This window comes from Cynocephalus volans, chromosome 5, assembly GCF_027409185.1.
Source record: "Cynocephalus volans isolate mCynVol1 chromosome 5, mCynVol1.pri, whole genome shotgun sequence".
In the NCBI taxonomy this organism is placed as follows: domain Eukaryota; kingdom Metazoa; phylum Chordata; class Mammalia; order Dermoptera; family Cynocephalidae; genus Cynocephalus; species Cynocephalus volans.
Window position 1 is genome coordinate 136,492,223 of NC_084464.1, and position 23,695 is coordinate 136,515,917.

Below are 23,695 nucleotides of genomic sequence, written 5' to 3' on the forward strand. Positions count from 1 at the left end.
TTTTGGCAAGTTTGTCCTTGTTTCCCGGCCAGAATCAGGAAGTTCAGAAGCACATGAAAACAAACAATACATAAAAACGCTTCTCTCAAATTATTCAAAGTTCAAAAAAAAAAAAAAAATTATTCAGCTATATTGGGACTTGCTTGGTATTTTATCTTACTAATTATATTTATTCTCATTGATGCACCCATCTTTTTCTTTTCAATGAATACTTTTCCTGGCAGTGATTTCCATTAGACTTTTGCTTTTTCTTGAAGTATATTTAAGTATAGGAAGTGGTTAGACAGATGATCACTATATTTTGCAAAAATTTATAGGCATTTCCATGACCTGGACTGTTCTATCCTCAGAGAAATTTTCAAATTATATTTTATTATTAATATCATTCTTAAGGATTACTACTATTCTTAAGATTAGCATGATTTTTTTCCTAAAAATATTCTTATTTCAGTGGTCATAGATCAATTGCAAGCCAGTACTATAAAGTGCTGCTTTTCAAAATTGTATGTTTCATTCAAGATCCATCTAAATATCCTCAAAATTTTACTTATCATTTAAGACCCATCTAAATATTGGCACCTTAATAAAACCTTCCTGATTCCCCAGCTCCATGTGATGTCCAGAGGACTATGCTTCTCTCTGTCCCTCCAGTCACTTAACTAAATCCAACGGACTTTTTTCAATCACTTCACTTGCCCTTTCTGCATCAGGAAACCATCCCATCTCTTCCATAGCACAACAAACTCTGGTTTTCCTCCTACTTCTGTGGGTGCCTCTTTTCATTATAGATAGATGCCTCTTCCTCCAGCAAGTCATTAAATGCTGCAGTTGCTGAAGGCTGGATGCCAGTCCCTACTCACTTCTCACCTCACTTTCTGGGTGACTTCATATATGCCTATAGCTTTATTTGACTTTACAGATTTATATCTCCATCCAAGACATTATCTCTAAGCCCCAGACCCACATGTTCAACTGTCTACTTGACCTTTTTGCTTTGAAATCTCAATAAAACTTATACTCACTGCATCCAAAGTTGAGTGCATGAACTTCTCTCCCCAAACCAGGTCCTTCTAGAATTTCCTTTTTCTGTGATTAGCACAATCAGTCATCTAGTCATGCAAACCATGAATCTGTGAATTATCCTTGATACTTCCTTGTCCCTCAGCCCTCATATGCAATTCCTCAGCACATCATGTCAACTTTCCTACTAAATATCTCTAACATCTGTTCACTTCTCTTTACCAGCACCACTTACCCTACTCCACACTACCATCTTTTCTCACCTGGACTATTACAGTCATCTCTTAACTAGTCATTATTGCCTCCTCCAATCATTCTCCATATTGCATCCAAAGTTGTTTCTTCGGTATGCAAATCTGAACACACCATCTTCTCATTGAAGTCATTTCTCGGCTTCCTAACCCTTAGAACAACATCAGACTCCCCAGCCTATCCTACAAAATCCTGACACCTCTCCAACTTAATTTTGCACCATGCCCCACCCTGCTCACTTTGTTCTCTGGTTGCTATGCAGAGAACACTTGGCTTTGTTTGTCTGCACTTGGCTTTGGTATGGTCTTTCAGATATGCCATCCTCCGGCCACAGGACCTTAGGACATCCACTCCCTCTCTCTGGATTGCTGCACTGAGGGTGACCATGTAATGTATGGTCCAAATCAGAAAACTTTCTGAGTGGTGAAAGGACCACTATTACTAATTACACCAGGCAAGACAACAGGCATCAATTAGGACCTTCCAGGACAAATTGGGACATATATTCACCTTAAATTAACTCTTGTTCATTCACCAGATCTACAATCAAATATCGCCTCCTAAGGGACGCTCAGAACAACCTTCCTGGCAAGGTGAAGTCCACTATACCTCTCATAATACAATATGCCTCTGTTTTGTTCCACTGACAAAATTGCAACTTCATGTTTATGCACATGATTGTTCTGTAATGTCCCCTCCAGGAGACTGTAAACTCTATGAAGCCAAGACTGCTTCGAGGGTTCCTCACCAATGTATTGCCTGCTACAAAATATCATGTATCAGTGGCTGGCCAGTTAGCTCAGTTGGTTGGAGTGCCACCTTGTAGCACCAAGGTCAAGGGTTTGGATCCCTGTACCAGACAGCTCCAAATATACATATATATATATACTTTAAAATATATGTATATTATGTATCCTAAATATCATTTATATTAAATATCATTTATCAAGTGAAGGACACAAAATAATCCCTCTTTGAGAATTCCCTTTTTCTGTGATTGGCACAACCAACCATCCAGTTATGTAAGACAGAAATTTAGAAATTATCTTTGACGCCTTCCTCTTTCTCATCCCCAGATTCAATTCTTCCTCATGTCCATTTTCTCTGTACCTCCTCTCTCTCTTCTTCCTCTCTTTCTCCTCCCCCACCTCTCCTCCTGTATATTTTTTTCACCAGAAAACAAATAGACTCATCAGATACAAAGAACATCTCTTTCTAATAACAACAAATAGCTTCTGAAAATAGCATTGGTAATTTAAATTGTTTGCCTGTCCTAGTAGAAATCTGCTTACTGGAGATGTGATGTAAGAGGCTAAGTCACATCTTCAACCATTGCTCTAAAATGAAAATATTACATTTAATTTAAAAATTTAACAGTAAATGATTCTCTTTCAATTCTAATGGAAACATTTCATAGGATTGCTAGGAAGCCATTTTAAACCTAGATATTTCCAAGTTGTTTATATAAAATCATAAAGCCTTACAATACTTCTGAGAGACAGACCCAAAGCCAAATATCCCAGTGTCATTAAGTTAGACTCCTTCTGGCTTATATCATATTTACTCATTTACATGACTCTCTTCTGAATTATTAATTATCTGAGTGCCAAGAGGACTTCTTACGTACCTTTGTATTTCCCTTTCTCCACCTACTTTCCAACATTTTGTCTAAAGTTTTGCATGAGAATTTGTTGAAGTGAATTAGTCTAGAGTCCCCTCTGAGCCTGCCTGAGAACTGGCTCCTTTGCTGACTCACACACCTAAAAGTTCCGCTGACCTGCAAGACACCTACCTCTTCAGTGGAGTCTGCATCTCCCTGTGGTCTAACCTGCACTACTGGAGTCTTCTGGCTCCCGAGCCATGGTCCACAGCACAGCCATGGTCCTTGGCTCATCGTGCTCCCTGAAGAAGCACTGGGATAAAACATTCCACATTCCTTGGGACATAGTTTGGGCTAATAGTTTTATTAACTGGCATGCCCAGCAGAGGGAGAATATACACAACCTGGAAAGATTAAAAAAAAGGAAACCCATGAATTACATCATTGGCAGTCGTGGTGGAGAATGGAGAGTCTGGCCATGTGCAGCAGTGGTTCAGAGAGCAAGGGCTCCAGAGGCCACCTATCTTTTAATCCCAATTTGGTCACTTACAAGCTCTCTGTGTACCTCAGTACAATGGGAATGATATGCACACCCACCTCAGGGGGGTTGTTATGAGGACTAAAGGCAATCATACATGTAAAGTCCTTCAAACAGTTCCTGACACTTAGAAAGTCCTCCTGAATAATACCAATTGTCGTGGGAGGGGGGGAAGGCAACTAGAAACATTGGAAGAATAGAAACAAAATAAGAATAATAGTTACTGGTTTTTGAGCACCTACTATGTGTCAGGCATTGTGTTAAGCACTTTATATATGTAATGCATTTATGAAAAAACAACAAACTTCGCTTTGTTGAGATTCTGGACATAAGATGTATTATCTCAGAAGTAAGTGAATGACATGCAAGTTTACACCAGTGTTTTCACTACTTAAGGCAGACCCAGACTGCACAGTCCCTAAAATGACTCCTTGCTTTATTCTTACCATTTGCAAGAAGACATGTCTTTGTGTTCTTTCAAGTTCTTTTTTACAGCTCCTTGGAATTCTTCTTAAGCATTCCTGCTGCTTCTTGTTCAATACCTTTTTTATTAGACTCCCATGTTCCTGGTGATGGAAACTTGTTTTTTTCTCGTTTTGCCTCTGAAAAACCATTGAAAAATGAAGATAAGCTACCGTTGACACTAGCCTGAGTTAAAACCTGCCTTACCTGCATTAAAAAATAAATGTAGTATCATAGCATTCAATTATCTGAGAATCAAGAATATTTTGAAGTGAATAAAATTATCCCCATTTTACATAAAGGGAAGATTGAGACTCAGTTTTTTCAAGTGAACTGATCCAGGTTTTACTTCTGTGAGAAGTAAAACAAAATAAAATTATATGTATATGTACATAGAAAAAAAAGGAAAAAGAAAATAAATGTACTGCTTACATATTCCATTTTGCAGCATTCAAGTCTCAAAATGCACATTTGTCACAAAGTATTTAATAATTCTAAGTTAAAGTTGCAAGGTATTGTTTGGGGACTCTAACTGGGTAAAATCTCCCTTTTCTCTGATTTCGATATAAAGATCAAGATTTTTAAAAAAAAGAAGAATGAAGTTTTTTTTCAACTTTAGTTTGTTGTTCTGTTTTCCAAAAGTGTGGTTTCTGGATGACTAACTCCGGGTTTGTCCCCTTCCTATATGCAAAGCTCTCTCGGTGACAGCCCAGGAATAGCTAGCTAGTGAAATAGACCAATGCACAGGAAGCCGCCTACTTAACCAGTTCAGTACATAGTCCTTAGTGACCAGACAAGCAGAGCCTCACTCAAGAAAGTGAAATATTGAACCTCCAAAGGGGAAATTTGGGTCTAATTAGCCATCTTGGATCCCTCATGTAAGACCACAGTACTCAGAACGATAATCTCTGCCTGAGTTATCTAAACTGACTGTACTATCCCATAAATCTATGGAGTGATTAAATTGCACAACCTTCCTCTTCTTCGTTAGGCTAGATAAACATCTTAGGAGAAATCACTCCCTTAGCTGATTCTGAGAGCAGTCATCTGAAATAAACAAAAACTCCAGCTGAGGCAGTGCAGTATGGTCAAAGTCCTCATCTGAGATCTGGAGATCTGGGTTCCCTCTGTCTTCATTCTGCAAGTGGTGCCAGTCATATGAATTAGCAATGTGCTCAAGAAGCTCACAGGAATACCTTTCATGAGAGCTTCTTTGCACCCTGTTTGGGCTGCTCCGTGATTTCATCTTTCTGACACCACCACTGTCTCATCTTGCTTGATCATTAGCGACACCCTGCTTTGAATCTCTATCCCACATTCCCTGCAACCTGTTTATATCAAGAACTTCATTATCTTCTTCATTTGTCTCAGATGCAACAGCACAGTAGCTGTTGCTCTGTCGCTTACTTGCACCTTTGCCCCCCCCCAAAATGACCTTGACACACCACGTTTGGGTCCAGAGCCTGGTTCTTGTCATGTGGCCCATGTTTCAGCCACTGTAAGTTGTCATTGCTGTCAAAGTCTCCACCCTCTTTGCCAGTTACATAAGAGGCCACTTAAAAGTCTGCTCCCCAGCACAAGCTTTTATTAAACAGAGACAGCACGAGAGGCCAAGTGGGCAAGAGGTCCCTCCCGGAACCACGTCCCCTGGGAGGGTGAGGGGCTGTCTCCAGGACTTGGCTCACAGAGCGACTCAGCTCCACTCTCTGCCTTTAATACTGAAGAAGATGACATGTTATGTTTGCAGTCTGAAGGGGCAAAAGAGAAGCAGCTCTTTCAAAATAAGAATTCCCCTGCTGTTTGTTTCCTTTTGGAACACAATAAGAACAGACCGAGGACATGACTGAGCTGTCAACACTTCTACCCGGCTTCCACAGCACCTTTCGTGTGCCAGACCCCCCCCAAAAAAGAAAAAAAAATCTGCTTAAGTTAAACAAGGGCTTAATGAATAGTCAAAATAATTGTTTAGCTTGGATGTAAGGCCTTAGGTAAACAGATGATTGCCTGAGACCAGGGGCCAATAAAAGCAGTTCAGCAGGACACCACTTGCTCTGTCCTTCGGACAACAGCCCAGGGGCCTCTGCTCCTCCAACAACCAACAGCATTACTGAATTATTTCTCTCTCCCCACCAGCATGTTGGAGCAATTTATTATCAGAATGAGCTCAATGAAGCAGGGAGAAGGAAAGAGAACTTTCTATCCTAAAAATAGATACTTAAAACATTTATCTCACTACATTAGAGCATCAATTAAATAGAATGCTCAAGATATGAAATGTTTGGTTTGTTTGTATTACACGCTGAAAAATTTCTAAAATGCATGTTAGCCCACTCACAATTGTCCTGCCTCCCGCCTCACTAGTATTTTTAACATGATTTAATCCCTTTTGAAAACAATTATTTACTATACCTAAGAGCCATCATTGGATTTATGAGCAATCAGCTTCTAAGACTAATTGTTATAGACAGACAGCATAAGCCCTGAAACGAATCTTTCACATATGGTTTTGCTGATTTATTTTGTTTGTTTAAATATCTTTGCTAACAATTTGTTTTGTTGTTATTTATCTCTTTTCCCCAAAAGTGAGGTATATCATGAAAATTCTCTTTGAGAGCCTCAGTAAATTAGTAGCCAGCTAATTGCAGTTCTGCTGAATAATATTTTTAATAATTGCTTTCTATTTCTAACTTGAACATAATAGATGCCTTATTGATCCAGAACAAGATTTGGTTGTCTCACTGTTCAGCCCATTATCACTGAACCTCTCTTTGAATAAACAACATCTATCTGATTAAACCTCAGATTTTTCAAGGGGTGGATTCCCCTGGTATTCAGTTCCCAGGAATTATGATTATATATTTGGTTTATTGGCAAGTAGAAATCAAATCATACACTGGGCATTGGGCAAGAAAAAGTTAATCCTTAACTGTTTGTACAATTTTTTTATCCTGATGATATATAATCAAGTTGTTAGCAAAGACACTTATTAATACCTACTTCGGGGTTGTTAGGTTGATGGTATCAGATGATGCATGTAAAATGCTCAGCACAGTCTAAGTCTTCAACAAATGTTAACTATCATATGATTTCCACACACCTTATAATTTCCTCACAACAGTCCTGGGAAGTAGGCAAAATTGCTGCAATTTTGCAATTTAAATATTAGAAAACAGGACCTCAAATTGATTATTGATTTGCCCACCCTGCTGTGCAGGGCTGTCTCCTCACAGTTTACCTAAATCTAAAGTCTTACATGATGACAGGCCTCCCCACCTTAGACTCTCAGGTGGACAGCAGAAATAAATCCCGTGAGGCTTTAAACCCTACATCAATATTATACAGACATTGTCTGGGAAAATGGCACCCTCAATAACTACAAAGTCAAGAGCAACTCTGTGGCAATACTCAGAAGAAAATACGACTGGAGAAGTGATTTCCAAATCGTGAGGCTGAAACCCCAGGGAGAAGCCCAAGGGATTATTAGCAACAGGTCAACAAATCCACAAGCCTGGCCAGCTTTGTAAACCAAATGCATACGGTCTCATCTATGCACACCTTTTAATGTATATGTCTATCTTGCTATTATTGTAAAATCTAAATTCATTTAAAGTCAGTGCTAAATTTGTCATATTTTAACATGCAGTATTTTCTCAATGGATACTAAAAGTACAACATCCATCATGTAGGGGTCTGAGATTTTTTTTTTTTTTATTATTATTATTTTCTATTTTAAAAGCCAGGTCTACATTAGAAACCAATGGTATTGAGGAGAGAGCTCTGCCTATGAAGTCTAACAACCTAGATTTAAGCACTAGCTCTACTAATTATAAGCTTATAGCACCATAAACTCAGGCAATTCAATTGAAGTCAGTAGATATTTAATGAGTGCCTTTCAGGGACCTGAGCCCTCAGCTGGGGCCACAGAGTGAACAGCAGTCCTTGGTAGCCATTCTTCCCTGAGCCTCTATTTTCTCACTTATAAAATAAGAGTAACAGTGGCTCCCCTCATAAGGCTAAGATGAGGATCCAGTGAGAGAAACAACAAAATATACTGTGATGTTTGTGAAGATGCTTTGTAAACTCTCTAGAGCATTATAAACATAGGGTGTTCGAGACAACTACTGAGGAGAGTAAAATTCTTCAACTCTACTTGGTCACTTTAACTATTGACCACCCACCGTATGAAATTGTCAAAATACAGAAAGAAAATTTCTTAAAAGCTAACAGCATTCCCTTCTTTAATATCAGATTATATGTTTTTAAATTTTGTTTTTTAATTGACAAGTAATAATTGTACATACTTAGAAAGTATAGAATAATATTTCGGTACATGTATATACTGTGTGATGATTAAATCAGACTAAGCAACATATCCGTCACTGCAAATATTTAACATTTCTTTGTGATGAGAACATTTGAATTCCTCTCTTCTACCCACCTGAAAATGCACAAGTTATTAATTATAGATATTACAGTATGCTGGAACTTATTTTTCCTATCCAGTTGTAATTCTGTAGCCATCAACCAACCTCCCCCTATGCCTTCTCCCCCCTACCCTTCCCAGCCTCTAGTAACCTCAATTTCACTCTCTCTTCTATGAACTCACTTTTTAAAAATCCCACATATGAATGAGAACATGTGGTATTTCTCTTTGTGTGCCTATTTCGCTGAACATATTGTGGCTCATCCATGTTGCCACAACACATATTCACATTTTTAAAAGTACTTTTCCATCTTTTCCCTCTTCCTCACACTTTGCTTTTATCTCTTTTATTCCATAAATTATAACATTCTTTGGTATCAGTGCAGCAATACAATATTAGATTATACAAAGCATTAAATAAGGCACCTATATACAATTCAAAGTAGAGAATAGCCCAAGAGCTTGTACTTTATAACCCCAAGTACAGCCAAGGCCCATCTGTGAGGGACATTTTGAGCACTGTCAGTTGCATGGGTTGAGGCTGGCGGGGATCTCACCCAGGTCCTGGTCAACTCCAGGACTTAGGAAGGAAGGAGAGAAGACACTTCCTCCTCTCTGAACCCAGGCTGGGGTCCCAGTGCTATCTTAGGTCTGAGAAAAAGTGGTTTATGGCAGGAGACCCATTACTCCTGGAGTTGAAACCTTCCCTGATTCAGTTCTTCCACAAATATACGAGTATTAGGTCTCATGTATTTCTACCTCTCCTCTGATTCTATACTACATATAATGCTTGTGAATTTGATCTTTATATCTACTCTTGTCAACAAGGGACATTCACGTAGAGCTCACTAATACCAGACAGCACACTAAGCGCTAGGGAGAAATGTAAGTAACAACATGTATGATCCCTGCTTTGCAGGAGTTTATAAGGAAGTAAATGAGCATTTATCGCCAGGCAGCTAGTATTGTTTCAGGCTCTCCAATGACATCACTTTGAAGTGGGTCTTATCTTTGTTTTATAAATGAGGCAACTGAGGCTGAGAGAAATATATTTTCCAAGATCACATAGATAGCAAGAGTCTGAGCCAGGTTTCCCCAAGGTCTGCCTTCTTCTAAAATCCATGCTCTTTCCACTCTACTTTGCTACCTCCCTTGACCAGGGAGGCAGGACACACACCAAAAAGGAAAATGAATACAGACATTAAAGGAAACCTACAAATAAATAAATCCTAGAAACTCTACAGACGATCATATGTGCAAGGGTAGCCAAGTATCTGAAGCCCCTGGGGCTAGTCTAGCCTGTGTCTGAGCAGATTCTAAAGCAGATCAACTATACAACCTGGGGAAAGGAAGGTGGATGCCAGTCAAAACAATTGTGCTGGAACCAAGAGAAATGACACTCTGGGTGATTAAATCTTCTAAAAACAAAAGCTACTATCCCAACACACCATTTGTCCTTCCACATTCAGTTGCTCCATCTTTATGGCCCTGGACAGTATAAAAAGACTATGAAAATTCTATAACTTGCTGTAATTTTCACAAACTCATCTTCCAGACAAATATAAGACAGCAGTGGTTCATTTGTTAGCATATTGCCAAGCTCATTACACTCAGCATTAATTAAATACCCCTTCCCACTTAGCACTCTCTTAAGTGAGGTGAAAGGGAATCATTTTTCTCCTGACATCTGGCATTGGCTCCATTGACATAACTGGTTAAGAGGATTTACAGAGGAAAAGTGAATACACTTGGCAGTGTTTTCAAACATTGTTTGGATTTTCTGTTTTCTAGGAGATGTACGACTAAGGGGTCAGACGGGGGTTCCTGCTGAACGCCGTGGCTCCTACCCATTCATTGACTTCCGCCTGCTGAACAGTGAGTAATCAAGTGTACCTGAAAAGGAACAAACGTTTTCTTCAAAAAGAAAAGAAAAAAAAAAAAAATCTTCATTTCCCTCTGAACTTCAAAACCTTCCAAGGTCTGCCTTCCTTCCTCCACCTCTGTCCTCCCGACTGGAACTTAAGCCTTTGTCTTCCGATTTCCTTGTGAGTGAAGTCATTCTGGCCCTGCCCTGCCTCTCAGAGCTGTACCAAGGGTCAGATGAGACCATGTCAGCTTTACATTTGAAAAATGTAAACCTTCAAAACTGAGGAGCCCTATACAAGGAAGCTTTTATTTTTATTTTCCAGCACATTCTCTCTACCTTCAACCAAGACTAAACTACATGAGATTCTGTCTTATTTTAAAAACCCCACAGAGAAACATATTCTGCAATTGCCCTTAGTAACCCACCCATCACCTGATTCTTACATCTCTGTCGCATGTGAGTCCTCAAGGTCTGTCCCTGCGTTCCCTGTGAAAGCTCTCCCGGGTGCACTTGGTCATGCTTGCTGCTCCCTGCCTTAGGACCCACCCAGAAGTCCATCTCCATCTACTTCTCCCCTCCATACCCTGTGCCTCCTTCGGAGTTTTGCTCAACTTCTGATTCATAATCCTCTAATCTTAGGTGCTTTGGAAACCCAAACCAGTGACCAGTCCTCCCTCCAGACCTGCACATCTTCTAACTATCAACATCATTCCTCACTTTAGACTTGTGGGGGCAGAACGTGGATAAATTTCACAGTTCGCTCCAAGGTTTTCAGTGTTTGCTTCTCATATCATTTCCCATCTATAAAGTTCAAAGTGCTGGATCGCACCACAGAATATTACTTTCCTCTGACATAAACAAGCTCAGCTACGGAGGTCATTTGATTCACCTCAACCCCTAGAAATTACTAGGAAAAATCAGAACTTGCTATTTCTGATCCTTAGATCCTTGAAAGGCCAATAGGAGACGGACATGTTTGTATTTCCCCTGGCTTGTTAACCTCCCATATCAATGTGAAAATCTGTTTTTCTAGCCCTTTCAGGGCCACAAAGACTCGGAGTAACTTTTTCCATACTAAAGACAACCTTCCCTACCCAGACCCAAAAAATGCTTTTTAGGAGATGGAATTGAGCCACTAGACCAATTCAATATTAGATACAGCCTATGAGAGCTCCAGAGGTATCTCTGACATCTCCTTATGACCCCGAATGGGCTGATCCAGCTACCCATGGAAGTTACACCTTTGACAGTCTTCTAGACTTTATGGATTTCCAGGTCCCAGGCGTGTGGTTCCACCACAAAGGGCAGGAACGAGCAAAGGGTCCAAATCATTGTTTCATATAGACCAGAACTCTGAAATTTGGAGGGAGAAAATAACCAAAAAGCCTCTTTTCATTAGTAGATGAGATGTTATTTCATGATTTCTAATATAAGCCATGAACAAAGTAGGAAATAGGAGATATTTATTTCTCTTCATAATTCCAAGGTTTCAAATAAAAAAAAAATTAAATTCCAGTGTTAAATAAACATCACTGCTAACTGTGGTTATTTTTGCGGGTGAGACTATGGAATATTTAACTGTGTGTGTCATAGGCTTCTGTAACACTTGAATTTTTTTCTTTTATGTTATGCTTCTTTTACTTCTGCAATCAGGAAAAAAAGCCTAAGAGTATATGAAAATTTAAAGAGAAACTCATTGCAGATAATATGAGAGGTCTTCAAAAAGGTCACAGAAGGAATCTTATTATCCTTTAATTCAATTTTTCCATGAACTTTTTGAAGTATCCTCATACATATGCTTCATAATTTCCCAATCCCATGAGTTTCTCTTTAAATTTTCATATTCACCATATAACAGATCACCTACAAGCAGCTGCTGGCCTGTCACCCCTCTTCTGTAGATCCTCCAGGAACTTCCTTGTGCCTGAGCTCAACCCCAGTCCCCTTTTCCTGGCCCTGGATGCTCTCTGCCCCTATACCTCCATCTCACCCCACCTGGTGCCCATGACCCTCCACTTTTTGAGTGGCAGTGTTGGCCATCCATCCTGAAATTCCCTTTCCGCTCTTCTCAGCACTCCAGTCTGGATAATTCTTTCGTTTGTGTCTCTTAATCTATAACATAACCTATAACATAAGCAATGAAGGCATATTAATATGCCTTCATTGTAGTTTTCTTTATAAGTGGTCTCAATTCTTTTCTCTAGATGTATACAACACATCCCTAAATAAACTATAAGATCCTAAAGGACATCTCTTTGTAATTATTGACCACCCAGTAACTATAGTTAACTTACTGATTAAAGAGTTCCCTCGAAAAGTTTACACTAAGTAACTAAAATGTAAATTTTCCCCTAAGTTTAACTGAACAGCACAGATAGGACTGAACACCCCTGAGATTTTCCCTTGTTTGTGGTACTACCCACCCCTTTGTATCACGCCCCCATATACCCGGTTAGTGAGTCCAAATTAGAACCCATAACATTACTGTGGTCGCCCTCTATAGTTTCATAACTTAGTCTACAATTACAGCAGCTTGTCACCATGTAGCAATAGGAGAGTGGACATTTGTGTCATGTACAGTCACATAAGATATATTATATATGTCATATCTGCTACTACTTTATATATCATCTATTTCATTCTCTTTAATTTCATTCACGCCCTTGTTGTGGTTTGCCTGAGCTATTAGTGTATGCTTTTTTTTATTAATATTATTATTATTTTTTACATTCTAAGATGTTGTTGCAGAGCAGTTGGGAGGGTTGGAAAAGAGAAAAGGGGAAGGAAATGGGATGGAAGAAGGAGGAAGGAGGAGGGGTAGGATTGAGGACTGTGGCATCCCCCACATTCCCACAGGGGAGACCAGGAGGCTTCCAGTGGCTTGTGGCTTGGTCATTGTCAGGCTGGGTGCAGATGTCAGGGGGGTGTGACAAAAGCCTTCACTTCCCACCTCCCCAGCTCGGGAACCCGAGGCCCTTCTTGCTACAGCTTGGTGGTCATCGCTGGGCTGGTTGCCTGTGTTGGGGAGGCGTGACTGAGGCTCAAGGCCCCCACCCTTGGGACTGGTTGTGAGTGTTGGGGGGGCATGGCTGAGGCTCCTGGCCCTCCCCCCTTTCTGGTTTGTTAGTACAGGGGACTTCCAGTCCTTCTCGGTGTTATAAGTGTTCTTTGGTGAAATGAGACCTTTACTAGTTAATATCAACCTTTGTCTCTGGTTGTGGGTACTTTGTTTTTTTCTTTCAGTTCTGTGTTGGAATATTTGCTGTTCCCACCACTCAAACTCTGCACTGGAATTAAATTGTTGTCCTTTGCATACTTCTAAAATGGTGGAACTTCCTGTGAGGACCAGTACTTGAGCTCTCTGGTTGAGCTAAATTGCTGCTTTGCTGCTGATTCCCTAGGGAAGGCTTTTCGTGCAGCTTAGTTTTTAATGGTTGACTTTAGAGGTATTTCCAGTTCTAGTGAAATCTGGTGCACCTGGGTTATGTAGAAACACTGGACTGGGCCTGAGTCTTTCCATCAAACTGCACCTGGTGCAGTTCTATATTCCTGATCAGTCTCCTCTGAGTGGTCCTACGCGGACTAGGGGAGGCAAATCAGCTGTCCTTGCTGTGTCCCAGTGTTCCCCTGGTGGGCCCATCTCCCCCACCGCCCATGCTCTAAACACTTCCCATAGGATGGGCTGTGCTCCGGTCCCTTGCAGTGACTCACCAGCCTCTGAGTGGCTCCTTTTTTACAGTTGTTGTGGCTCCTCTGTCCTATGTGGGTCCATGGGAACCCTATTGGTGGTATTGCTGGCCTGGGGGCCACCAAGGCCCTCTTCTCCCCTGCTACCTCCAAGCAACTCCATCCGAAGGGCACAGCTATGGCTTCTGCTGGCTCCTGCTCCATGCGCTCAGTAGCTCCAGCCTGGAAATGGCCAGGATTCAAAAAGGTCAGAGTGGTTTTTCCTTTCTCTCATCATGGCTTCTCCCACCTTCATCACTCTGTAGGTCTCTCCTCCTCTTCCCCTGAGCTCTAGCAGCCCCAGCTTGGCTGTCATTGCTTTTTTATAGTTGTAAATTGGTTGATTAGTGGGAGAGAGTGACTCTGGGAACCGTCTATTCTGCCATCTTGACTGTAAGTAGTGTATGCTTTTTGAAGGGAAACATTTTGGAACACTCGGAGATTTTCTCCTACAACTTTTATTTTTACCAACTGATTCCAACTCTTCACAAGTGTCAAACTAGTTTAAAGTGATTCTTTATATCACTTACCTTAACTATGAGTCAATTTTTTCCAAATATGGGCACAGAGCGAAGACTTCATTTTCCTCAGGTGTTGCATTTTTGCTCTCTCTCAAGGTAGAATCAAATCTAGGACTTTTTAAAAAGACATTTATAGGAAAAACCAAGTCACCACAGCCTCCATTTCCCAGTTCTGCATCTCTGAAGTCTTCCTCCTAAAATGGTTAGTGAATCCTGCAAACTGCTATTCCCTATCCAGAGTGTCTGTGGCTGTTTACCCTCTACCACCCACCTCAATATATCCCTTGAGTCACTAGAACATACACAAGCAAAAATGCACATTAAAAAGTAAGGCCCACTGCATTTCTCCATTGGCCCCATTAGCCACAGCCACAACCTGTCGCAAAAGAACAGGGGACATCAGAATTAATATCTGAAATAACATGTCTTCTATCAGAACAGGGTTTCTAGATACTAGAACAGATAATTAGAACAGGGGGTGGACAAATGACAAGTCATACACCAAATCTGACCCCTGCCCCTGCTCGTTTCGGTAAATAAAAATTTTATTGGAATAATGCCATGCCATTCATTCATATGTCATCTATAGCTGCTTTCACACTATGATGGCAGAGTAGTTGCCACAGACACCATATGATCCACATAGCCAAAAATAGTTACTATATTGCCCTTTACAAAAAAAAAAAAAAAAAGATCATCTAACCTAACTTAGATTTTTTAAAGAGTTAAGAGGATTTGATGACATCTCCATAGGCACATTCAGTCTAGTCTATGTTCCTTTGTTAATGTCATTTTTTTTTTCTTTTTAATTCCCAGTGCCATCACTTTACTTTCCAGAATAGACTCACATTGACTAAATTTACATGAGGCAGATGTGTAAACAGAAAGGGGATCTCTCTTGTTGATCCAGATTTAAAATTCCAATTTAAAATTCCAATTTCTAATTGCACAAACATTCTTCTGGAAGAGATGTTACTTTCCACATTTTTGGGGGGGGAAGGGAGGCACAGTACTACCATGCCCATGTACCTATTATCTACACATAAGGTCACTGTATATACCTGGTTTGCCTGGCATAGTCCTAGTTTGCACCTGTCATCTAGGCATACTTAGTAATAGTGCCATCTTTCAAAGGTGTCCTGGTTTGGACAATGAATTACAAAGCCAACTGCTCATATAGGTTTTTCCACAAAGTGCTTCAATATGTCTCTCAAAGATCACATGCAGGAATAAGTTCAAGAGATCTACTATACAGCAAAGTGACTATAGTTAATAACAATAGTACTGTATACTTGAAAATTTCTGAGAGTAGATTTTAAGTATTCTCACTGCAAAAAAATAAGTATATGAGGTAATGTATCCTCCACATAAAAGATCCATCCAGATCAATAGAAATAGGTAGGACAAAGTTACTTGTTAAAAGCCAACTTAATTTCCTGTTTCTGTTTTTTCACAATTAGAAGAGAAGCATCTACTTTTTTTTTTTTAATTTTATTTTGTCGATATACATTGTAGCTGATTATTGCTCCCCATCACCAAAACCTCCCTCCCTTCTCCCTCCCCCCTCCCCCCAACAATGTCCTTTCTGTTTGCTTGTTGTATCAACTTCAAATAATTGTGGTTGTTATATCTTCTTCCCCCCCCCCCCGGTTTGTGTGTGTGTGTGTGTGTGTGTGTGTGTGTGAATTTATATATTAATTTTTAGCTCCCTCCAATAAGTGAGAACATGTGGTATTTCTCTTTCTGTGCCTGACTTGTTTCACTTAATATAATTCTCTCAAGGTCCATCCACGTTGTTGCAAATGGCAGTATTTCATTCGTTTTTATAGCTGAGTAGTATTCCATTGTGTAGATGTACCACATTTTCCGTATCCACTCATCCGATGATGGGCATTTGGGCTGGTTCCAACTCTTGGCTATTGTAAAGAGTGCTGCGATGAACATTGGGGAACAGGTATACCTTCGACTTGATGATTTCCATTCCTCTGGGTATATTCCCAGCAGTGGGATGGCTGGGTCGTATGGTAGATCTATTTGCAATTGTTTAAGTAACCTCCATACCATTTTCCATAGAGGCTGCACCATTTTGCAGTCCCACCTATCCTTCCGAAATGAGGGGCAAATAGTATATTTCTCAGAAAAACAAAAACTGCGGGAGTTCACTACCACAAGACCACCCTTACAAGAAATCCTCAAGGGAGTACTGGGTTTGGTTCCTGAAAAATAACTACCACTCCATAAAAACCTAAGAAAAATCTAAACCCGCTAGTACAATAAAAATGGCATTCATGAAGAGAAAACAAGCTAACAAAAACACTATCTACAACCTAAGGAACCAACAAACAAAGAAACCAAACAGTAAATCAGAAAGCAAGGAACAAAAGACACCTAAGACAACCAAACAACCAATAAAATGCTAGGAATAAATCAACACCTTTCAATAACAACTCTTAATGTTAAAGGCTTAAATTCCCCAATTAAAAGACACAGACTGGCTGACTGGATCAAAAAGCAGGACCCAACTATATGCTGCCTACAAGAGACCCACCTCACCCATAAAGATTCACACAGACTAAGAGTGAAAGGATGGAAAAAGATTTACCATGCAAACAGAAAAGAAAAACGAGCTGGAGTGGCTATTCTTATATCTGACAAAATAGACTTTAAACTAAAAACCATAAAAAGAGACAATGAGGGACACTACTTAATGATAAAAGGACTGATCCATCAAGAAGACATAACAATCATAAATATGTACGCACCCAATGTTGGAGCAGCCAGATTTATAAAACAAACTCTATTAGACCTAAAGAAGGAAATAGACACTAATACCATAATAGCAGGGGACCTGAACACTCCACTGTCAATATTAGACAGATCATCTAGGCAAAGAATCAGTAGAGAAACACAAGATCTAAACAAGACTCTTGACCAATTGGAATTGGCAGATATCTACAGAACATTCCACCCAACAACCTCAGAATTTTCATTCTTCTCATCAGCACATGGATCATTCTCCAGGATAGATCACATATTAGGTCACAAATCAAGTCTCAATAAATTCAAAAAAATTGGAATTATCCCATGTATCTTCTCAGACCACAATGGATTAAAACTAGAAATTAATAACAAACAAAACTCTGGAAACTATACAAACACATGGAAATTAAACAGCATTCTACTTAATGACATATGGGTCCAAGAAGAAATCAAGCAGGAAATCAAAAAGTTTATTGAAACTAATGAAAACAATGATACATCATACCAAAACCTGTGGGATACTGCAAAAGCAGTATTGAGGGGAAAATTTATTGCATTAAATGCTCACTTCAGAAGAATGGAAAGATGGCAAGTGAACAACCTAACACTTCACCTTAAAGAACTAGAAAAACAAGAACAATCCAAACCTAAAGTTAGCAGACGGAAAGAAATCATTAAGATCAGAGCAGAACTGAATGAAATTGAAAACCAAAAAACAATTCAAAAGATCAACGAATCAAAAAGTTGGTTTTTTGAAAAGATAAAATTGACAAACCATTAGCATGGCTAACAAAAAAAAGAAGAGAGAAGACTCAAATAACAAAAATTAGAAATGAAAAAGGCGATATTACAACTGATTCATCTGAAATACAAGGAATCATCCGAGACTACTATAAACAACTATACGCCAACAAATTTGAAAATCTGGAGGAAATGGATAAATTTCTGGACACACACAAGCTCCCAAAACTGAACCGTGAAGACGTAGAAAATTCGAACAGACCAATAACAATAAAGGAGATTGAAGAGAAGCATCTAAATAAATTTCTGGAAGCTTCTCTGGAAAAGTAGCAGGAAACCGTGGCTTCGGCACCACTGTGTGGGACACAGGAAACATGGACCTTTAAAGAAGAGAGTTATCTTTACACCTAAGCATGGATGGGCAGAACAGAGTGACAGGAAAAGGTGACAAGTATTATTATTTTAGACGAAGTACCAAAAGAGAGAAGTAGAGGAGGGCAGTTGTGATGGAAATATAATGGCTGTATTATCCCGATGCCGATTTCCTGTAGACAGTTCATTTACTAACTCTGTTTGGGGAAACGAGAGGAAACAACGTAGAGGAGAATTCAGAGATGCATGGCCATAGAGGTGAAGGCTGCAGAAGCAGCTACAATCTTTTGCAGAGCATGTGGCCCTGGCAGCCCCTCTACAGCTCTGTCTCCTGATTCAATATAATCAGGAGCCTGAGTAGATAATGATGAGGTTGAGATGTTCCCGTGGCAACCATTTCAGAGCGACACAATGTGATTTGCACACTCGCTCAGCAGAGGAAGTGACAGGCAAAGAAAACATGCCCAGTGCCTGTGGAGCTCGAGGGAACGAAGCGCTTCTGCTGGAGGTTTTAGGGCACGAAATATCAGCTGCCACGGAGAGCCTGGAACTCCAGACCCGTCTCTGGGCTTTGCAGTAGTAGGTTAATGGGCTGTTTGGCTTTTCCTGCTCGTTAATTTGCTAATCTGGTCTTTAAAGCTCTATTCCTCCAGACTCTCCTCTGCAGGCGGGACCCTTTTAGCTGCCCAAGCATGAGTTCATGTTAGTAGAGCTCCAAAAATCTTTTCCTTTGCTTATTATTTCCAAAATACAACCAATACATATAAGCATATTTTAAATATCTATTTAAATGTATGTATATATGATTTAAATTTATTAAAATATAAATACATATATATTTAAATCATACATACGCATATTTATATTTTTAACCTTTTTATGAAGAAGTGACCCCAAAGACTCAAAAGTTGTTTTAAAAGCTGCCAACTAAAACATATTACACCCTGCCGTCATTCTTTCTTTGCCATATGAAATACACCCATGGAAGAAGTACTGTCGACCGAAAGTCACCCAGCACGTTAGAAACCATCTGGGGCAAAGTGATATCCCCATGTTAAAGACAGAGGGGCAGTTTGCTACTACAAGCTCCATTTTCTAAGAGAGAATTCCTACACATGGTGACAGCCTTTCCATAATGTTCTTAAAGATACCTTTTAACGTCACCTATAAGAACCACACGAAATGTAAAGATCGTGAGCTAAAATGTCATGGGGTGATAAAGGCAGTCGCACTGAGAAGATGCTCTCCCACCCCCCAGACCCCCACCCCACCCCAGCCCCACGGTCCCCAAGCAGAGAAGGGAGGCGTCAGATGGGACTAGTTCCGACTTCTCCTCACGCCTGTGAGTGCCAAGGTAACACCCCACAATTTCAAAGGTCAATATTTACCTCCCTCCAGAAGAAAGGCAAAGCACCGGCTGTGGTCGTGGTGCTTTCCGGCTTGGCTGGACCGTGCTCCGTGATGTGCACTGAGGCATCTGGCTGCTCGCCCCCAGCACTTCAGCCGCGGAAGTGCCAGACCAGGGGGATGGTGAGCCACCGAAATGCCACTACACTCCTACACTCCAGAAGACGGAGTTGACGCTGTCCTGCCTGTTTCACTCATTCCCATCAGTGAACCTCAATGGAACACCTCCTATGGCAGGCAGCACATCAGGTGCTGGAGATCCAAAAATAAATGAGATTCAGCCGCTGCCCTGGAGGAACATACAGAGACGTGACCAAATGCATTTTGATATGGTGTGATATATACACTCATGCATAATAAAAGTACACACAACATGAGAAATGTATGCGTACACAGGATTCAGAAAGATTAGAGAAGGGTATAATTAACTCTGTCTTGGAAAATGAAGGAAGGCTTCCTGGAGGAGCTGCTGAACCAGCAATGAATGCAAGGGGAGCTGCGGGCCGAGGCCAGCTTTCAGGACCATTTTAAAATATGCTTCCGTACTTAAAGAACCAGGAAAGGCTTGTCAACATTTCAATGCAACTAGATAGAAATCTTATTGAAAGATGAGGTACTCAAGTAGGATTCAAGCAAAGAAGTCAAGAAAGATCATTCAAAATACCTGACTGTCTGAGAAAAACTATATTCCAAACAAAACAGTTTTCACCTGCTAAAGCTAGAACTGAAAACATCTATTGCCTTCTGTTAACCTGGCTACCATCATTTAATGGATTTATGTTTTACCTGAGTGATAAAAAATAGAAAATTGAATCAGGGAGCCCAATACAGTATTTCCTCTGGGTTGTCAACACTCTACACCAAGAAAGCCATGAGGCCAAGGTGCCCTGAGACACACCAACAACCATGGGACTGAGATAGCCTTTTACACGACGGTTAGCATCTGTCTCAGACAGCAGTGGGACTGCAGTCTACCTGAGACACCAATCAAAAGTATCTGAACAATTCCTTTCAACTTGACAAGGATTAGAGAGATGAAGAAGGAACCTACTACAAGGTTACTTCAAAAAGTTCATGGAAAAATACAATTAAAAGATAATACAAATCTTTCCATGAGCTTTTTGAAGTACGCTTGCATATGCTATCCCTGGGCTAAAGATTCTGAGGGCAAAAAATTGAAATTTTTGAGATATTCTTCTACCCCAAACAGCTAACATTCTCATTACATGGACAATAAAAATACACCAAGAATCATATAAGAGAGTAAATGATCTAATTCTAAAATAATTGACATAGACAGTATATCAGAAACAAGAGAAAGCAGAGATGACGGAAGTCACCTGAGCAGGAAAAGGGGCTTTATAGTCTTGTGCCAAATGCTGTAAGATAAGGTACTTAAGAGTGCTGACTGCTTAAGAAATTGCCTATGAGTGAGACCGAGCTGAAATACAGGAATATAAAGGCGTTAGTAAGAAGAGGTCCAAAAAGTCCAGAATTAAGAGGTCCAAAATTAAGTATGTTGACTAGAGAGAAAATGAAAGGCTTAGAAAGAAGTTGAACTTGACTCATTAAGCCGAAGATCACTAGAGAATTTTGAGAAGATGAATAGGATAAAATAGTATTTAAGAAAATTAACTGGCATCCTGAATCAAGAGAAATGTAACCAGGCAGCAGATTATGATGGCACGAGAAATAAAAGTATAAATCCAAAGATGCTGGATAGAAGAGGAGATAACACTTGACGATGCTGAGTACAGGAGCTCCAGGAGTTGGTCTGAACATCTGAAAAAGTGGAGATGAGGTCAATGGTTAGGAAAGTTGGAGGGGGAGCTGGGGAAAGATGGTGAGCTCAGCTGGGACAGGTTGAGTTTGCAACAGAGTCAAGTGGAAATGTCCAAAGAGAGCTGGAAATAAAGGACTGGAGTGCAGATGAGAGGCTCATTGTGGAATCGTAATCATCCATGAGCCATCTGGCAAGAACAGGGATCACAAAGTCAACAACTACTTTGCTCAAGGGCCCCTGTATTTTTAGTTTATAATAATTTCGATTTAGAAAAGCACTAAAAAACCGTTCACCAGCAACGTATTTTCCTCTGTGAGAAACTATTTAGACACTACGGTTCAGACACCACCTCACCCCACCCCACCCCCCATCATGGATTCTATCTGGTTCAAAAGTGGCTGCTTTTGTCAGAGCCTGGCAGGTCTCCTAACTCACCTGAACACAGCACAGAGTAATGGCAATTTTCTCCTGCAGCTCTTCCTTGAACAAAACCCTAACCCACTCAGAATTTCTGGCATAGTGGCTTCTTTGGATTTCTGGATACATTAAAATATAGAGGAAAGCAGCAGTAAATTAAGCTTCTTTTGACTGAAGTTACCCTGTGAGTCACTGAGCTAGAATGATTTGTTTGTTCAATAAAATTAAATTCAGCCTCCTACCCAGAATCAGGTGAGCCTATCTCTTGTGACTTCGTTAATAAACAAAATGGGGGTTATTTCCTCTCGTTGCCACCCCATCCTCAAAGTTTTAGAAGATCTAAGAGACTTACCATGGTCCTTATTCTACTATATATGTGAAGAAATAGAGTGTCTCCGTCCTTGATATTGTTTGTGTGTTTCCAAGCTGAGATCTCAGGGTTAATACACAAGATCAAGATCTTGTTTTCATTCTGACTAGCAAACCAAATTGCCTTGGGGCAGTTTATTACTTTTAAGTAACCTTAGGAGGGACGGCAGCAATTATGGAGGAAATTCCCAAGGAGAGGGTGGCCAATGCCACTGTACGTAACAACGACCACCACAACAGCATTAAGGTGGGAGGTACTTAATCCCCGGTGCAGGATGGGCCAGGCCAGGTGTGCAGCCCTTTTAGGCAAGTTCCCACCAGGCTGTAGGTCTCTTGAAAGCCTAGAAGCACAGGAGGGTTGCTATGAACACTAGAAATGTCAAAAAGGCCCTTCTCAATCCAACCACGGCTGCCTCTCTCCTCTTCTACCGTGCTTGCCCCACCCAGAGCTCTGAGCCCACTCAGTTCCCCTGCTCGCTGCACACACTAAACCATTATCCACACGGGGAGCTGACAGAAAGACCACAAGCTCTGATGTCAGGCCTGTGTTGGAATCCTACTTCTAGTATGAGCTCGGGAAAGATGCCCAAACTACTTACTGTCCACATAATATGGAGGGAGATTTTAATACCACCCTGATTGGGTTGTGGTGAGAAGTAAATGAGATAAATATGTCCAGCAGCCTATCCTTGCTTATAATAGGTCCACAATAAATGTAGTTTAACTTTGGAGGTATCTTCTGTCTGTGTTGAGTACACCCTGCCCAGCCACCTCGTCTCCCAGGAAGCACCTATTCACCCTTCAAGCATCATGACCATTGTGAAGCCTCCTTCAAGCCTTCCAAGGGTCTAAGTGATCAGTCTCTGTTTGCGCTCCTACTACCATCCCCAGGAAACATCATCACACTATAACTGCTAACTCATTGAACCTGACTCTCTGGAGGTAGTGCTCAGTATATTTTTCAAATGTCCTGAGGCAATCTGATGCCACAAACCTGGCTCTGGACCTTCCATGAGTATTTGGGAACCACTGATATTTGTCAGTTTTGGCATACTGATACATCAGTATACGTCAATGGGCTGGCCACTTAGCTCAGTTGGTTAGGGCATGATGCTGATAACACCAAGGTGCAGGGTTCAGTCCCTGTACTGGCCACCTGCCCCCCCCAAAAAGTAAGGCATGCACATATTATATAAAATAATAATAAGAATAGCTAATATGTTTGGAGCCCTTATGTGCTACATGATGCTTTACATGCTTTGCACAGATTGAGTCATTAATCACCACAAAATCCCTATGAAGTAGGTACTGTTATTTAAGATGAGGAAACTGAGGCCCATAGAGGGTAAATAACTCACCCAAGTCACCCAGCCTGCAAACCAGAATTCAAACCCCAAATATATAATCCTAGAACACAAACTCTTAACCTACTGAACT

The 23,695-nt window shown here is 40.5% G+C and overlaps 1 protein-coding gene across 1 annotated transcript in view; it reads left to right on the forward strand.

Annotated features, from left to right (window-relative positions):
- Positions 1–23,695, forward strand: part of PDE7B (phosphodiesterase 7B) — a 303,303-nt gene that overhangs the window by 218,845 nt on the left and 60,763 nt on the right. The window contains exon 3 of the mRNA XM_063096619.1: positions 10,087–10,170. Within this exon, the coding sequence (XP_062952689.1) occupies positions 10,087–10,170 (84 nt within the window). The remainder of the gene's footprint in view (positions 1–10,086; positions 10,171–23,695) is intronic.